This window comes from Callionymus lyra, chromosome 1 (assembly GCF_982586985.1).
Source record: "Callionymus lyra chromosome 1, fCalLyr1.hap1.1, whole genome shotgun sequence".
Taxonomy (NCBI): Eukaryota; Metazoa; Chordata; class Actinopteri; order Syngnathiformes; family Callionymidae; genus Callionymus; species Callionymus lyra.
In genome coordinates this window covers 32,163,074-32,180,240 of record NC_141818.1, presented here as the reverse complement: position 1 = coordinate 32,180,240, position 17,167 = coordinate 32,163,074, and the positions used below count along the sequence as shown (strand labels likewise).

Below are 17,167 nucleotides of genomic sequence, written 5' to 3'. Positions count from 1 at the left end.
ATGTATCGTATCAAAATATTTATTAATATTTATCATATGTCGGAGGCAACATTTAACAGTTTAAAACAAGATAATTGAGAGTTTTAAAACAATTGTAACTGCAGTTTAATAGGAAGACTCAGTTGCATGATGACGAAAGTTAACGTAACAATGTTAACAGCTTTATTTTCACTCTGTCAAACTGAAATGGAGCGCAATCACGATCTCGCTCGGCTTTAAAGTGTCGGATGAACGTAAGGCAAAGGAAGTGTGTGACACCTGTGTCCGTCCTGACCCCGTCTCGTGCTGGACACCTCCACGGATGAGACGCAGCAGCATCTTCACCTGTGAAAGAGAAGATTGACGGATGTTTAATTTTTCAACTCGTGCGGCTGAGCTGGCTTCGGCAGCCACCGGCCTTCAGGGCGAGACAAAAGTTCATCGACAAAGACTGACGTCACCTTGACGGACAGACTTGTGAGCAGGTGGACGTGAGCGTAGACAATAGGGAGCTCAGGAAGAGGCAGGAAGCGTCTGCGGGTGACAACATTCACTTTGTGACGTCAACAATAGATGAAAGCCGAGGTAACGACAGAACCCACCTGTGCTGAGGTCCAGCTCTGCTCGGACCTCCTGCATGAAAGAAACCAGTCTCTCTGGCCTGGAGCTCAAACGATGCAGCAACCAAACGAAGGCCCACTCTGTCTCCTGCACAAACACACTTCAATACTCCTACTGGGTCCAGCAGCGGGACGCTACCTTGTAATTGGCCAGGACTGGCAGCAGTGGGGTCAGCGGTCGTTGCACGATCCTGATGACCAACACCCCGGTGACCAGGAGCAGCACGGTCTGGTCTGGAAACATCTGCAGACACACACAGTGTCAGCGTCTGGTTATTCCGAAAACACGTCTGCGGCCTAAAGTACCTCATGGAGGTGTTGTGGGACCGACAGGTGGAGGTCCGGGTTCTCCAGCAGGAGCTTGTTGATGGTGATGTTGGCTGCCTGCGACCGCAACATGACACGACTGTTACTGGATTGTACTTGCTGGTGGTCCATACTTGTCAAAAACACACCTGGAGGAAGTCCAGAGGGGGCGCCGGCAGCATTTTCACGGAAGCAGACGTCTTGTTAACATACATCAGCAGTGAAGTCCAGCACTGGGACTGTAAGACAGATGTGTCAGATGTCACCCATATGCACACACACTCCTACACACACACACACACACACACACACATTTACGCACAGACCGACACACACGCACCAATCCGACTTACACAAGCCATGACAGCAGGGCAGCATCCAAACACTCTGAGGGCAAACCTGAGCAGTGGAAGTCTCTGCAGTGGCACGGCACCTGCACAGAGATCCAGTCAGAATATTGACGGCTAGAATGCCACAGACTAACTCCTCTGACCGGTGACCGATTCCCACGGGTCCTGAGCGAAGCTGATATGCGTTGGTTGGATCAGCAGCTTCGGAGCGAGCCCCGTCTCGAAGATTCGGAAGTAAATGAGGAAGACGCTTGGGCTGAGCCGGGTCATCGGACCGTTTCCCGCCAGGAAGAGAGACTTCAGGGCGTTCCAGAAGTCTCCTTCCAAGCACATGAAGTACGGGATCAGATCCTGGAGCTGCTGGAGGCTGCCATACAAATCTGTGTCAGAGGAACTTTGACCTCAGTGCCCTCTGAAGAGAAGCATGCTTGGGTTGTTCACTCACAGCGTCTGGTTGTTGGCCTTCACCGTTCGCAGGTATCTCTGCAGCTCCCGGTACCTGAGAACCAAATCCACAGCAGCAAGTCAGTGGCAATAAGAGTTTGATGCCAACAAACCATCCGAGCTCACCGGCGCTCTCGGAGCAGGAACTCCAGCCGGAGCTGAACCACAGAGATGTCTTCTGCCAGGAAGTCCCTCCTCCCCTTGTTTTTACGGGTGCCTGACACATTCTGTCCCTTCAGCACGCTGACCAGCAGGATATCGTCCCACAGGCGCATGGACAGTCTATAGCAGATTAAGATGCGTTACCACTGGCAGAGGAATCTCTCGGGCCTCTACACACCTGTTCTTTAGCACCTTCGCCTCTTGGCTGAACGTCAGTTTGTTGTAGAAGTCCTGCAGTTTGAGGGAAAACTCTGAGGTCAGGTCTCCCATCATGATCTGTCTCTGCACAGCCACGACGACCCTGGACATGAGACGACATGAAGGTCCAGAGAGATGCTAGACCAGAATCCCACCTTTACCTCGTCAATAAAAGAAATTTGCCGTGAGAGACGTTCGCCACTGAACCTGGAGAAACAAACGAGCTGAGGGGAGAAAAGGATTCAATCTTATGTCTTTGTGTGTGTGTGTGTGTGTGTGTGTGTGTGCATGAGTCAGTACTTCTGATGCAGGGCATGTCTTAGGAAGTCTTGTGCAGCTCCTAGTCTCATGACAGCAGCAGCTCTGCTCTCCTGCAGGTCTGCCAGGTTCAGGAACCAGGACACACACTGGTACACTTGAGTGTAGCTGGAGACAAAACTGTGTGAACCGCGTGTTCCAACTAGGGGTGAGAGGAAATATCGATACACTTAAATATCGCCATTTATTTATTTCCTTAACAGTATTGTTATTCAATAGCCCTGTGTATTTTTTATTATTTCAAAACCTTTTCCAGATTCTAGTTCTATTCATTTTTATGTGATTTTGTTTTCTGAGCGATAGATATTATTGTATGTTTTATATTTTTACAGAACTATTATGGACCATAATGTTGTTGAGATATCATCGTTGCTGTAAATTCTGCTTTGAAAAGCTTCAAAGTAGAAATATTAAGGTAGTACATTCTTAGGAAAAAACTATTTGGCATCAATAATGTGAGAATATAAACTATGTCTTAACAAAAAAAAAGTTTAGTTAAAACAATATCTTTTATCGATACAGCAGTCAATGAATTAAAAGAGGGGGAAAAATTATTCCCCCCCCGTGTAATGTCTTGTACACCGTAGACTTAAAAAGCAAAGCATAGATTTTAATTTACTATGATTTGAAAAAATACTGTATTCTTACCCAAGTTATTTTATTTATCATAGTTCCTTACGTGTGTATAGAAAAATGTTTCAGTTTTTATTTACAATTATTTGCATTTGATCATGCTTTTGTTGCAATTCAACTTCCGGCCGCTAGATGGCAGCAGTCATTACGGTCTACGCAGCTAAAAGAATAAGGAAATCCTTTGGGATCCCTGCAACGACTTACTTACTTAGTACGAGAGGATACAGTGGATTCAAGCAGCTGTTAAAGCTGATGATCGGATATATTTTTAAATGAGAGCAGTTGTCATTTTGTCAAGAGTCATGTTCCTGCATTATCTTGTCAATACACAACCCTAGTTCTGAAACGACACAAAATTCAAGGTAGGACGAAGAATGTTGACTCACTCGTGTGCGACCACCTGCTGTTTCTGTGCGTCAATAATGGTGCTGCCGTTCAGGAAGGAGGAATATTCTGCGGCCAGTTTCACTCGGAAATTCTGCAGGTTAAACCCTGGCGGAGGAGAAGAAGAAGCTGGTTGTGAGGAGCCGCTGCAGCGGAGATGATGGAGTGTATCGCTACCTGCGTTCCTCAGGTGCTGGTCCACGTCCAAGAGTGTGAGGTTGAAGTCCTGCAGTCGTCCTAGTAGCAGAGAATTGCGGATGTTTTTCCAGAAGTCGCTCTTCTTGTGGCTGTTGCAGTGACACGCTCCACTGCTGGTCCACGCCTGGCACTGGACACACACACACACACACACACACACACACACACACAGGCCCTCTGTGACATCACAATCTCAAAAGGCGACTCACCGCCATCACATACCACAGAAGCTAGTTTGTCGCAGATGTAGCAGAAGCACTGATCACAGATCAGCTGGTTACTAGCAGCAGGAGCCGCGAGGTCCCGATCCGTCGCCCTGGAGGTCGCAGAAGAGTCGTTAGATCAAGGGTCGAGTCGAAGGTGTGACCTAAGCTACCCACGTGAAAGCGTGAATGGGACAATCGTAGCGGGCGTGAGGCAGAACTTCGGCGGCGCGGGAGAAGGTGACCACCAGGTCATCGTCCAGGCATATGATGGGACACGGCTTGTCTGAAACACCACGCAGTGACTGCTTAAAAACATCGTACCCAACTTAACCGTCTCTACCGTTCTTCTTCTCTTCATTCTCCACGATGACAACACTGCGTGAAAGGCTGCAATCTTCCTCATCCTCATCCTCAGTGATGACGATGATTTCTTCCGAGGTGGTTCCCATCTCTGTCCTCTGGAAGAAGAACAAGCATTATTCCCATCATATAGTAGTTCTATGACGTCATAGACGGTACACAACTTTAAATAGCAAGGGTCCGTGTTCTCGTCGAGCCACGTTGTCGACATGGAGACATTTTAAAAGGTCATTGAAACTCTATTCTGTCTGCGACTCCATTTCCGATTATAAAACTGAAACCTGCTTCAATTCTCGCCAACAAGACAAGTCCGCTTAACTGTTAAGATTTACCCCAGGAAAGGTGAAGACAGTCCTCGTGAATAACCATTAAAAAAATCATTTAAGTTCCCACCTTAGTAAAGTGCTTCTTCCCGCCAGCTGCTTTAAACGTCATCAGCTGAGAAGAACATCTGTCTTCTTCGTGGGATTTATTACGTGTTACTCTCAACAAAGGGTGTCGCCACCTGCTGGAGTGGAGTAAACGTGTGGACCAATGGACGTGGACTCTTGGCTTGACTCGGTTTCTGATTGTCCTTTAAAGGTTTCTGAATAACCACCACAGTATAAAGACAATACTATTATACACCGGATTGTATTTGGTCAGTCTATTTGTCACTGGTGAAGGTATGATAATAATTTGAATAATAATAATACTATTAAACACCTGAAGGTAAAAATAAACTCCTTGCACTTCATGAACAACCTTAAGAGAAAAACAAATGTAAACAATAATACATTGAGTTGTATCTTCTACATCTTCTACTCACATGATCATGGACGAAGCAGAATTTCAAATACAGTGAAGTCTCAGATGCTAAGGGTGCAATTGTAAAGGGCCCATCACCCAGGACACATTTGCGCCCTGCAGCTTATCACATGAATTACACAGCTCTTGTCCTTGAGCTGAGACTTGCAAACTCTCAACAGTCACACGCACTGATTGTAGAAATATCAACACCTTCTCCCACTGCCAGTGCACACACACACACACAGCACACGTAAAATCATTTACGTTTCTGCAAAAAGAAACATTTGTTTGATGCTATTTTGCTTGAGCATATCTTTGTGTATACATATATACAGTATACATCTTGTGTATATACATAACATTGTATATGTATAATTCTACATCATTACTAAGTTTACAAGATAATAAAAACTACGAGTATAAGTGATAGTTCAATCATATTAAATAAAGGTGTACATATTTACAATTGTAAGGATTGTAATACCAATCAATGGATGTTAGCATGCAGGAAATCAAGTAGTTTTCAATACAAATAAAGAAAGGGTCTAAGTTTAACAAAGGAGGGCCACAGCACTGTGCTACAGGCTTGTGATGTAAAGTTTAATGTCACTTGTGTGAATGACCCACTGATATCCTTTTTTACATTTTTTTTATTTAATAGGAAACATCAAAGCTTAAATACAGAAATAGACGGCAACTTGACAATCGATGACCTTTGACACAGGACTTGGGGTCATCAGCATGAAGATCTCTGCTGCCGCTTGGTGTCGCTGAAGTTGAACTTCAGTGGCGGTTTTCGCGCCTCCTGCTCTGTGATATAGACCCGTCACTGATCAAGCCTGCAGCTTTGGTCCTGGACTCCAGCGCCTTCTGCTGATCATCGCCGTCCACTGCTGGCATTTCTCGTAACCAATGGTGGTAGTAACCACGGAAACCCTCGATCTGGACTAGATAGTTGTTCCTGGTCATGAACTTAAAACACGAGTCAGTTAGTCATCTCAACAGCAGGTGGCGCCAAGTCGTCTCTCCACAAAGTGTGTCTTACCTGGTCGTAGTCAGGAGGATACTGGACGGCAAACTCCAGCTGACGGATGACCAACTCGTTGGGCCAAACTTGCAGGTCTCTCATGGTCTTCAGGATGAGTCTCAGGTAGACGTAGTCCAGGCGCCGAACTGCTTGTCCAATCATTGCAGAGAATATGTAGTTGTTGGGGAGGATTCCTGCCTCCTGCGCACACACAACATTGGAGTAATCCTGGTCTAGTCTGGATTCTTCTTGGCATCTCTGACCTTCATGTCCTGCAACAGTTGCGTGGCTTGGTCCTTCTGTTCGCAGCCCAGAGCCAGACACCCGAAGGTGCGAATATCCACACGGAGGTGAAGTTGCGTCATCAGCTGCAAAATCTCCTGCAAAACCGGAACATGTAAAAAAAAAAGGAACACCAGACACCTTGATCCGGGTCAGTACCTCAGTCGATTTCAGGCTGCCAGCCTTAGCTGCAGTGCGGATCGCAGAGTTGAAAAAGGTGGAGTCCAATTTGACGCCATGAGCTTTCGCCGCTGTCATCAGAGTCTGCATGGTCTCCGGGCCCGGTTCCATCATGTCGGCCAGCAGGCTCAGTGTTTTGACGTCCGGACTTAGACCTTTTGCAGTCATCTTGTCCAAAACCGATTTTGCCCCTCCAATCAGAGCCAGTCGATCCACTGCACTCTCCGCAGAACCTAGAGAGACCACGTGACACGGCTTTCCCTCAAAGAGGTCCAACAGATTCGGGGGAAGGTCCTGGTTCTGTCCCGCTGGGATCAGAGCGCTCAAGTCCTGCTGAACGTCCCGGCTCTGAATCGGTTCTGGTTGCTGAAAAAGCTGCTCCTCCAGAACCTTCATTTGATCCACACTTCTTTTTTTCGGAAGGTTCTGGCCCGGACTCAGCAGAACCTGAGCGGCCAGTGCAGGGTCTCCGAACCCACAGTCCCTCGCCGTCCGCAGCAGGAGTATGTAGTTCTGCTTGTCCGGCTCAAGCCCGTAGCACAACATATGTCGCCAAATCTGAGGCACAATTAAACATTAGAGAGTGTTGGGACCAAATCAGAGTGAGAGAGAGGGAGGGAGGATAAACACCGTCAGGGCCATCCTGAATCCAACTTCCTGCTCCTTCTGGCAGGCCATCAGCAGGTAGTGGAACGTCCCCGGGGTCATGAAGAGGCCTTTCTCCAGCATCTCCTGCGACCCGACAGACGAATAATCAGGTCAGACGAAACAAGAGCTCTGAACGAAGACATTTTGTCTCTTTTGCTCCTGAAATTCTTTAAACGTTACTGATTATAACGAGCATTTTAATGTAATGATTATTCAAACATGCATTTCTATGTATTGTATGTTGCATGTGGTGACGGCATTAGATGAATGGAGTTACTGAAGTCAAGATTCATTCTCATCCATGCGTCGATACAAATACGCAGCTGCAGCCATAGAATCGAGATGCATCGGTTTCATTTGCGGGTGAATTCAAGATGCGTCGGCTAAAGCCTTTTTTTGCATCGGCAAATGCGGTCGTAACGTTTAGTTAAGCATCCGTTTCCCTATTCCAACAAAAAAAAGATAAGAAAATGGTTGAATTGTAAACTTTGTCGCTTCTTTATAACCTGAAAAAAAAAAACCGTAGACGATTGGAAAGTCAAAACTTGTGAAATAAAATACCAACAGAGTAACAATGTGGAAACAACTTTGCAAGTGTCAAGCTCTTAGTTGAACACAAACGATCCACAACTAAATAATCATTTCCTAATAACCCTTAGTAGAATAAACAAGACATATAAAAGCACTTCTGGAGTCTCTTAGATCCGCTGCTGCCACGTCAGCGCAAATAAAGTTCTTAAACTGCTTGGATCGGAGCTTTTTCCACCGATAGCCGATCAGACTTCGAGAGGCCAGATCGGTGCATCTCTACTAAGTCACATTAAATATACCCTGCCATGAAGTATGTTTTGAAAGAAATGAGTATTGTTTAATTGCCAGTATTTTTAAGTTATTTGGTTTGTATTGTTAAAAGTGTTACAAGTTAAAAAAAAATTATATGCAAGTGTTGGATTCCCAATATTCTTATTTATCTAATATAATTCAATTGTTACCGCTGTAAACACATTTCCGTGCCGAGTAATTACTTGTTTTGCTCTTTGGAAAACAACTATTGAGGGAACAGTGGATACATTCCTCAAATCGACAGTAAAACAGAACTAACTTTTGAAGGCATGAAAGCTGACCATTACATGATCAAACCCCAACTAAATGTATCGAACACGTACATCTGTAGAAGCGACACTAGACGGCTGTTCAACAAACTTCCCGTGGCTGCTTTAAACTCAATGGAGAAAACACTAAAAAAAAATATGTTATTTAACATAAACTAAAAGTTAGTTAAAAGTCACGGCAAAACCAGGCAGTCGGGTCTCAGACCTGGATGGTAAAGATGCAGGACTTGAGGTGGTTGTTGAGGGCGTGGACCTTCAACAGGGCGTGGTACGTGGTTCTGTTGAGCTGGTAGTTCTTGCGTTTCAGTTCCTGCTCCAGCTTCAGGGCCTGCTCAAGTCCAGCCCTCTTGTCCGGGGTCTCCGCGCAGGCGTTGAAGAGGGCCGTGTAGGTCGCGTCCAACGGCTCCACGGCTCGTTTCTTCATCTGAGGAAACACGAGGACGTGAAAGAGAGAGACCGGGACTTGACCGGACTAGAGGCACCTACGTCGTTGTAGAGTTTGAAGGCTTTCTTTAGCTGCCCCGCTCGCGCGCAACCTCCGATCAATACGCTGTAGTTGAACTCCTCCGGCATCAGCTGCTCGCCCTCCAACATGTCGCGCTTGAACATGTCCAGAGCCTCCTGGAGCTGCAGAAGACCAGAAGATCGAGGGTGAGGAAAGTTGAAAACACACGTCGAGTTCACATGTAAAATTCTTTCACAGAAATCACTGCAAGTGACTGGTTTACATGTAAAGTCAATGTTGAGGCGCCGCGGAAAGATATGTTATCGAAATACTGTAGGATTGAAAATATATCCGTAGTACTGTCGAGTACTTGACTCTGCCGTTGCAGAATTCACAGACCTCATGACTCTTGACCAGGTCGCAACTGCCTTTACTTAAAATGAACCAAAATATGTCCAAATATCCGCTGCTTGAGTCGACTGTATCCTCTCGTCCTCAGTCTTCGCCGTGATCCGACAGGGTTTTATGTTCCTTTGGCTGCGTAGGACGTAATGATGCTGCCATCTACGGCCGCACGTTTAATTGAAACACAAACATGAAACCCGAATGCGAATATTTGCATTTTCATTTTAAACCAAAAAATATTATTAAATTATTTTATAAACACTTTGGATTTGAAATCATATTTTATTCATATTATTTTAGGGTTCATAGTTGTTCTTAGTTCAAATTAAATTAAAATCAATCCCATTCTGTTGAATATTGATACAGTATCATGAAAGTAATTAAATTATATAAATCGAAGGAACAAAACCGTGAGTCAATTTTACGTTTTTTATTTTAATTTTATAAATCAGTTCCATCTCAAACTAAAGTGTCGATTTAGGTGTCTCTTAAGATCTTTGAATCTATTGTGCTCCGCCCACTGAAAACACTTTGTCACCACAAGTCTCCACCTCCAAGGGACTCACAGTATAAACAAAGTGGGCGTGATCACAGCTGGCTGGAGGAGGCGTGACGCCATTATTACGTCATAATGGTATAGTTGCCCTTGAACTCTATACTGTTAAGTTTGTTACTACCATGTTACGTTTCCATAGTAGAATAGTTCATTATTATTGATATAATTTGCTTTTCTATATTATTACTTCGTTAATGTCTGCACTGTAGGTTGAATCATGAATGAAGGAACATCTTGTCAAAGCTATAACCTGACAACAAGTGATGTGTAACAAATAAATCTCCCTAAATCACGGATTTAGATTCTGCTTTGAATGGATACTTGTTATCGTTTCTTCTGGTTCTGGTCTCACCTTGTTTCGTTTGATCAGCTTCTTGCACTGGAGGAAGTACCAGTACTGCGTGTTTCTCCTCCCGGTCCAGACACCGGGCTTCTCCTGGTCCTCCTCGCGGTACTTTAGGTTCTGGAGGTACGGGTTGCTCTTCCGGTGGAACCTGCGGGAGGAAAGGTCCTGCGACAGCGAGCCGAACCTCTCCGGGTCACCGGGCGACGACGCCGGGGGAGGCGCGCCGGGGTCGGACGCGCATCTGAAGGGCAGGCCGGTGTGGAGCCGACGAGGCCCGCGAGCGAGCGGCGAGGCGGTGACGACCGGAAGTCGCTTGACGCAGAGAAGGGTGACTTTTCTCCCGGTTCGAGCCGCCGCGGAGAACATGTTCCTGGAGGTTACTCACTGCGCTCACCTGTCCAGCACGTTTGTGTTCGCCGCCATTTTGCAGTCCAGAGCAATCACACACAGAGCAGCCGATATCATCAGTCACGGCTCGTCTCCACGCAGTGGGATTAGAAATGATTTGCGATTAAAAATCTATGATATTATGACCACCTTTTGAGTTACAAATTATAGCCATATATGTGCTTTAGTTCAATCGACACAATCGGCGATCGATTAAAATGCTTTGGTTGACGATTATCTCCGATACCAAATTCGCCTCCAAATTGTTCTGTCAGTCATTTCCAAAACGGTGTACTTCTATGTAACCGTTATCTTTTAATCATCCTTTGTTTTATTGTAAATATAACTATTTTATTCATTTCTAAAAGTAAGTAAGTAAGTCATTTTTATTTGTATAGCGCTTTTCCAGACCAGGGTCACAAAGCGCTTAAACAATCAAAACAATATTCAATAAAGTATATATTTTAAAGATCAAGATAAAACTGATAACACAACAGGAGTTCCAGAAAATCAAGGAAAAGCCTGAACAAATAAAAACGTCGTAAAAGAACACAGGTCATCTCTCCATTAAATGATCAGGAAAAACTTTTTACTAACTTAATGTATGTTACTGAAAACACTTCAATAATAATAAAATAATAATAATAAAGATTTGATGAGGTCTTATATAATGTAAATATATATATATATATGTTTTTAATATCCAGAATTGAATCTTTAGGTTTCACATTGAATGGTCAGGTTATGAGTTATTCGTGGTGTACTTTGGCTCAATTTGCATTATTAAAGTATGCTTTAAAGAAGCCTCTCTTCTGGCAGTACGGCAACAGTTGATCGAATCCGTCGACTTATTTATTAACAACATCAACAAGGTGATAAACGCGGCGGCTGAGCCACGTGACTTTGGAATAACGTGATCCGGTCCAGTAAAGTGAGCGGGATCTCTCTGATGACTGAAGGCAGCTCCTCGTGGTTCAGCGGGTAGACGACCACGCTCAACGCCGGGCGCTCGGCGGAGAACCTGAGGGCAGAAGAGAGAGAGTTTGCCTCTGTGTCAACGTTGACGTGTTGGAACGTCGCCATCACCTGTCCCGGAGACGCTTCTGCAGACTCCGACACGCCACCAGGGTCCCGCCCATGAACATGTGACACATGATCATCAGGCCACAGCACTCCATGAAGGTCTCCACCGCGCCGGGGTCAAAGGTCCCGCTGCGGGACACGATGCAGAGGCGCTGCAGACGCGAGCAGCAGGCGAGCGCCTCGAAGAAGGACGCGTCGGCGTCCAGGTGCGGCTGCTCCAGTCTGCAGATGATCCGTCAACAAGCTGCGTTACGAACTGCTGAGAGCTGCTTTGAACCACTGCTGCCGATTTATGTGGTTCACTTAACAAAAGCTATGATAAAATGTCTTCTCGTCAACCATAAAGAGACTAGTAAGGGGTTTAAGAAAATACTTTTGTTTCATATAGATTTGTCTTTTTTTTTTTAAATGATCTTTTGCTTTGATATCATATTCAATGTCTACGATAAGTCCTTCTATAGCTAAAATCTCAATAGTTTATGACAGTTAACATTCAAATATTCACAGTATTTTTTTTTATGTTGGTGTCGCTATTTAAGACATTTTAAAGCCAATTAAGGCCTTAATTTTAAGATTCATGAAAGTATTTTTTAAGGCTATTTAAAGTATGACTAACGTGAAACTCCAACTCTCCTGACTCGCATGTTTCAAACTTTGAAGTCTTCCTCTCCAAGATGCAGTAAGTCCCTCATCATGACCATGTTTTAAAGATATTCCTTTATAAAGTTGCTCTGAAATCTGGGCGGACGAGAGGTTACGAGAGCCGTTGAGTCGTAATATTGGCTTCACTCCTCCTCCAGCCTGCTGTAATCATGCCCCGCTTTGTTTATACAACGAGTCCCTTGGAGGTGGAGACTTCCAGGATTGATGACGCGCGGTGACAAACCTTGATGTTTGACCACAGCAGAGTGGGTGTGATTATATTATTATTATTATTATTATTATTGTTATCATGCAGCTGTAACATCCAAAGTTTCAGAATAAAATGAAAGAATATCGTCCTCTCACCTGAGTTCCTGCAGCTGTCTGCACTGTCTCAGAGTGTCCAGCAGGGCGGCACTGTAGTTCATTATTTTCAGCGGGCCGATGTTGGCGAGCGACAACGTCTGCAGGTCCCGACACTTCCTGGACAGCCGGACCAGGCCCGTCCCCCTGAGCACGCCGGGGAGTCCCGCCAGCGTGAGGCGCCTCAGACCGGAGGAAGCGTCCAGAGCTGCGAGGTGGGCGTCGCTCACCCCTCGGGCCCACTCGCACAGTCTCCGCGGCTCGGCGCGAGCGCGCCCGCACGGCTCCAGCCGAGGCAGCGCCGACACGAAACCAGCTCCGATGACCTCGACCGTGTCCAGCGAGCGACAGCTGGCCAGCAGGTGAGCGCTCCCTGACGCGACGCTGCCGGACTCGGAGGACTCGGGGCTGTAGACCTGCATTCCTACACGAGGGGGCTTCTTCAGAAACATGGAGGAGGGAGTCTTCAGCGCAGAGGTGGGTTGCGAGTCCGGCCCGTCGGACAGGGCACAGGCCGGCAGCGTTAGAGACCGCAGTCCTCTGAGTTGGGCTAAGCTGGCGCACAAGTGCACGCCGTCTCCGGCGGTGTTGTCGTGGTGGAAGTGCGTGTGCATCAGGTTCAGGTGCTTGAGGTTCCTGCAGGTGACCACCAGGCGGCTCATCGTGGACCAGCTGAGCTGCTCGTCCGTGCTCCGGCACTCGGGGTGGTTGATCCCGCTGAGGTTGAGGCTGGTCAGCCGCCCCGGGTCCTTGACGCCGCCCTCCAGCAGCGTCCGGAAAACCTGAGGCAACAAGGCCGGGCAGCGACTGAAGCTGAGGTGTCGCGGGCTGCTGCCCTCTAGTGCCTGCTTCAGGGACGACGCGTCCGGCCAGCTTCTGGGCAGCTGCAGAGCCTCCAGGTCTCCGCACTGGCCAAGGCTCCTCGTCAGAGCGGGCGTGGCAGGCCAGGGCACCGGGTACGGACCCGGGATGGACACCAGGAAGACTCGGAGGTGCTTGGGAACGTGGACGCTGAAGACAGCGAGGTAGAGCAGCAGCAGCGTCTGGTTCACCTGGAAGACAAATCAGCCTTCAGACCCCAGTGAGCGGATGATGTCGCACATGTTTCTTTGAAGTGAGGATCCACGAGATCAGAATATCAAATGTTGGAACCCTTGCTGTGTCTCAAATCGCATACTTCTCTTAGTCTACTAGAAGTTAGTATGCATCAGGATAGTGTACATACTAACTAGTACGCAAATTCTCCACAGATAGTATGTCTCAAATCTCTTCTTCTTCTACTTCTATTTAACGATGTTGCAACCAGCTGTTTGAACGCTATCGCCACCTGCTGGCAGCACGTTTTGAAAGTTTGGAAAAAGAAATAAAGAAAAAATATGAGAATCTAAATATTTGCGAGATATTTAAGCTGGTATCAGCAGTGAAGACGTGTCATCCTCCTACTGCTGCACCTGTAAGTATATGAATATATATGCATTTATATATGACGTAACTTCCGTTTACAACGTCATTAAGATGGCGGGCGTTTAGGGTGGTTAGTGTCCATCGAACCATACTTTTTGGGGCATTTTAGTACGCCAATTTAGTGTGCATGGCGCACTAAATTTCGCATACTAAGAATTGAGACACACTTGCGCACTAACTTTGAGTACGCTAGTATGCGATTTGAGACAGAGCACCTTAGTTTTTGTTATTGAAATACTCTTTTTTTGGTATAATTGAATTAAAAAATGTCTGCATTAAAAGATTAAATTGGTTTTTATTTAATAAATTAAATTAAATAGTTTCTATATTAAAAGGTTACATTTCTTTTCATTGAATAATTGAATTCAATAGTTAATTGACCACATATAACATCATTGTTATTGTACTTTTGCTGCCGCCTGTGAGGGAAAGGAACGACAGACGTCTAAACTGATGGTCATTTCAAAAGGATCTTCTTCACCTCTCCTGGTGCCAGTCTGGCGGTGAACTCCTGCAGCTGCTGGTAATGCGGCACGCTGCTCTGACCCACCATCAGCTGACAGTTGACTCCCACGCCCTCCCGGGTCACGTCGCAGATGTCGAACTGCAGCATCAACCTGCAGACACCAGCGGACTGAAGTCACGTGACGGACGCCTCTCCGGCAGCGCCGCGGCGGCGAGGACCACGCACCTGCGCAGCTGCGCGCAGCACGGCACGACCCCGTAGCTGGGCGTCAGCAGCGTCTGCCGCAGCTCGCTCAGCCGACTCAGGCCGTCCACGGCGTCGGAGCTGAGCTGCGCGGCGTTGAAGCCCGGCGCCACGTCGAAGGCCAGCGAGCGCAGCAGCGCGAGGGAGGAGAGCAGGCGGGACAGGCGGACCGACGTGAGGCGGCAGCCGCTGACGTCCAGACGCGTCACCAACCTGCAGCGGGACAGGCGCTCCATGGTGGCGCCGGAGAGCCAGTAGGCGCCGTTGAGGCTCAGGGACGTCACGTGACCCGACAACTGCTTGAGAAGACACTGGACCGCCACGTCGTCCGCCTTGGAGGGGAAACAAAGTGAGTTCCTGTTTTACACAAAGGTCGGACCACAGGAACATCAGAACCATCAGGATATTATTATTATATTATTATCAGACTTTTACATTTTATTTTTTATTCCGCCCATTTGGAATCAGCCATGATGGATTGACACACCAACCCTTCTGTGTCGTCACGTGCGTGTGTGTCACATGATCAGCTGAATAGTTTATATATTGAATTCAAAACATTTATTTTTGAAAAATTGATCGCAACAAACTCAACCTTTCAATATATAGATAATGAATTGTTTAAAAAAAATAACCACCTAAAAAGAGGGACACTTCATTTGGAAAAAAATAAATACACAGATATATATGTATATTTATTATTTATTTATTATTTTCATGGGTGGGCTTTCTAAGCTGTTTTTTATTAAAAGTTATTTAAGGGTTTTTATTTCAATCAAGAGTGTGTAAAATAAACAAAAATTCAAATATTTCAAAGCAAATGAACGATGATATCCGGCGAGATCCTGGCGATGACTGAGGATGAGAGGATACATCCCACTGCCGGTGCTTTTAAAGAGGATGTTTGGACAAATGTTGTCCTTCAGCTCTAAGAAATCATGCCGGTGTATCCAAAATAAATCGCAAGAGATTATCGAGTGTCTACAGCACTGAAACTCTTCGCCGGGAACATGAAGACGGGAAAGACACCCAAGGACAAATGGAAGACAGAACGGAGTAGACTCCCTCACCGTGTACTCCTCTGCCAGGCTGACGTGGGACAGAAGGCTCTTGTCGCGACAGAGTGACTGGAACTTTCGACACACCTGGGCCACGTTTGTCAGCAGGTCCAGGACCGGGACGTGGCGCAGGATGCAGAGGAGGATCTCGTCCGAGAGATCCGACATCCCCGAGCAGGACTGGGGCTGCACAGAGTCCTCACCATGGTGGATCTGGGGAGCGTCAGGAAGTCAGTCCAGGGTTTCTCTTTGGGTCAGTAACACAAAACTCCCCTGAGTCATGACACTTGGACTTCGAATCAGAACCTTCAAGAGAATCACGTCGAGGCAGAAACTAAGAAGACATTTGTAAACATGATCATAGGAAACAGTGAAACTACAACCATACATGGATCACAGTTAAGAATGTAAAGATGATCGGTTTGTCCAAACTCTTACTGGCTACACGAATAAATAAATAAAATAAATCAATCTTTTTTATCTTTATCAGGCTATCAAGCCTAAACCATACAGTCTCACAGTTTCAAAGATCCTGTTGATGTTTCAAGTCAGTGTGCAACAACGGTTCTTCTTTAACCCAAAAAGGAAATGATGAAAAACGTCCATAATATTTTACCATGACTCGAGTTCCCAGCTGCTCCGGGCTCACCTGTCCTCTGACCCGAGAACCTCGCGCGTCACATGAACTCTCCATTACTTCGATTTAAAAATAAATAAATAAATACTTCTGATTCTCAACCGCAGAAACGACCTGCCGCGGGTGCAGCCCGGACAGGTTTTGCTGTGACACACAGGCGGAACACATTTGGCAGAGCACCGCTCCAACTAGTTTGTCGCTGAAGTATTTCTGGAAGAAACTCTTTTGCTCTCGAGTTTACTCAAAATGAATGCTTTTAGTAGGTGTTCGTCCTGAATCAGAAAACACAATAATAATGACTCTTGTATGCATTTTCTTCACTTTGGTACGGATTGTTTTGAGAAGCTGTAATTCACTCTAATAATTTATATTGTGGACACTTTTACTCATTTTCATATTGTGTCTAACATATTTATTTTATTTCCAGTGCGTTTCTCCATATAGTTATAAATTCTACCAGATTCCATGTTTCAGTAACTAAAATAAATGTTGACATAATATTGCAGACGTGGTGATGGTGCGTAACAATTGAAGATGAAACGAGAGCAAATGAAAATCTCCACGGCTTCTATGCATGTATTTAACTTTAACTTAAACCTGATACAACAATGACAGTTGTACACGTGCAGCTGTTTGTAATGCAAAGACAGGAAACCTGTGCTGTTTAAAAAAAAAAGTATCTACTTGTTTCACGCTCTCAAAGACTTCATAACGAAATGTAATAGTATATCAAAGTATGGAGCGATAAAAAGTATAACTTTTCTCCAGAGCACCACTGATGTCCCTCCATCTCATCTTGTCATTCGTTTCCTAGCGCTAGATCCTTGTCTATAATCCTTCACCATGTTATTTTGGGCTCTGTTTCTTCCTTTTGCA

At 45.8% G+C, this 17,167-nt stretch overlaps 3 protein-coding genes across 5 annotated transcripts; all 3 read right to left on the bottom strand.

Moving 5' to 3' along the window:
- Positions 1–3: 3 nt before the first annotated feature.
- On the bottom strand, positions 4–5,027 carry LOC148089047 (uncharacterized). 2 transcript variants are annotated; one of them, XM_087802485.1, is made up of 19 exons: positions 4,967–5,027; positions 4,139–4,256; positions 3,973–4,081; positions 3,815–3,908; positions 3,572–3,722; positions 3,397–3,502; positions 2,360–2,485; positions 2,221–2,283; positions 2,040–2,162; positions 1,826–1,981; positions 1,701–1,754; positions 1,399–1,622; positions 1,259–1,338; positions 1,055–1,144; positions 906–983; positions 739–843; positions 582–687; positions 441–513; positions 4–324 (listed from the first exon to the last, which is right to left on the bottom strand). In XM_087802485.1, exons 2-19 carry the CDS (start codon positions 4,245–4,247, stop codon positions 321–323), a joined length of 1,851 nt encoding a protein of 616 aa, XP_087658611.1. In that variant the 5' UTR covers positions 4,248–4,256; positions 4,967–5,027; the 3' UTR covers positions 4–320. The 2 variants fall into 2 exon arrangements, with proteins under 2 accessions (XP_087658611.1, XP_087658602.1); XM_087802476.1 differs by lacking the exon at positions 4,967–5,027 and adding an exon at positions 4,552–4,645.
- Positions 5,028–5,581: 554 nt separating this feature from the next.
- Positions 5,582–10,388, bottom strand: ptcd1 (pentatricopeptide repeat domain 1). Its single transcript, XM_087802464.1, has 8 exons — positions 9,955–10,388; positions 8,683–8,823; positions 8,402–8,620; positions 7,067–7,168; positions 6,416–6,994; positions 6,238–6,354; positions 5,993–6,175; positions 5,582–5,919 (listed from the first exon to the last, which is right to left on the bottom strand). Exons 1-8 carry the CDS (start codon positions 10,312–10,314, stop codon positions 5,731–5,733), a joined length of 1,890 nt encoding a protein of 629 aa, XP_087658590.1. The 5' UTR covers positions 10,315–10,388; the 3' UTR covers positions 5,582–5,730.
- Positions 10,389–11,105: 717 nt separating this feature from the next.
- fbxl18 (F-box and leucine-rich repeat protein 18) lies at positions 11,106–16,405 on the bottom strand. Of its 2 annotated transcripts, none has more exons than XM_087802444.1 (7): positions 16,271–16,405; positions 15,667–15,867; positions 14,579–14,928; positions 14,369–14,504; positions 12,427–13,475; positions 11,422–11,640; positions 11,106–11,356 (listed from the first exon to the last, which is right to left on the bottom strand). In XM_087802444.1, exons 1-7 carry the CDS (start codon positions 16,346–16,348, stop codon positions 11,200–11,202), a joined length of 2,190 nt encoding a protein of 729 aa, XP_087658570.1. In that variant the 5' UTR covers positions 16,349–16,405; the 3' UTR covers positions 11,106–11,199. The 2 variants fall into 2 exon arrangements, with proteins under 2 accessions (XP_087658570.1, XP_087658579.1); XM_087802453.1 differs by having other exon boundaries at positions 15,667–15,988; positions 16,271–16,346.
- Between the last annotated feature and the right edge of the window lie 762 nt (positions 16,406–17,167).

What these genes read in the sequence shown, in the direction of transcription:
- LOC148089047 (XM_087802476.1), bottom strand. Translation starts at nt 4,593, where the DNA reads ATGACGTTTAAAGCAGCTGGCGGGAAGAAGCACTTTACTAAG. An exon ending in AAATTTCTTTTATTGACGAG is followed by an intron (nt 2,163 to 2,220) that starts GTAAAGGTGGGA and finishes TCTCATGTCCAG; the next exon opens with GGTCGTCGTGGCTGTGCAGA. An exon ending in CCCGTGGGAATCGGTCACCG is followed by an intron (nt 1,339 to 1,398) that starts GTCAGAGGAGTT and finishes ATCTCTGTGCAG; the next exon opens with GTGCCGTGCCACTGCAGAGA.
- ptcd1 (XM_087802464.1), bottom strand. Translation starts at nt 10,314, where the DNA reads ATGTTCTCCGCGGCGGCTCGAACCGGGAGAAAAGTCACCCTTCTCTGC. An exon ending in CCTGCATCTTTACCATCCAG is followed by an intron (nt 7,169 to 8,401) that starts GTCTGAGACCCG and finishes GTCGGGTCGCAG; the next exon opens with GAGATGCTGGAGAAAGGCCT. An exon ending in GATTCAGGATGGCCCTGACG is followed by an intron (nt 6,995 to 7,066) that starts GTGTTTATCCTC and finishes ATTGTGCCTCAG; the next exon opens with ATTTGGCGACATATGTTGTG.
- fbxl18 (XM_087802444.1), bottom strand. Translation starts at nt 16,348, where the DNA reads ATGGAGAGTTCATGTGACGCGCGAGGTTCTCGGGTCAGAGGACAGGTG. An exon ending in TGCTGCGCGCAGCTGCGCAG is followed by an intron (nt 14,505 to 14,578) that starts GTGCGTGGTCCT and finishes TGGTGTCTGCAG; the next exon opens with GTTGATGCTGCAGTTCGACA. An exon ending in AGACAGCTGCAGGAACTCAG is followed by an intron (nt 11,641 to 12,426) that starts GTGAGAGGACGA and finishes GATCATCTGCAG; the next exon opens with ACTGGAGCAGCCGCACCTGG.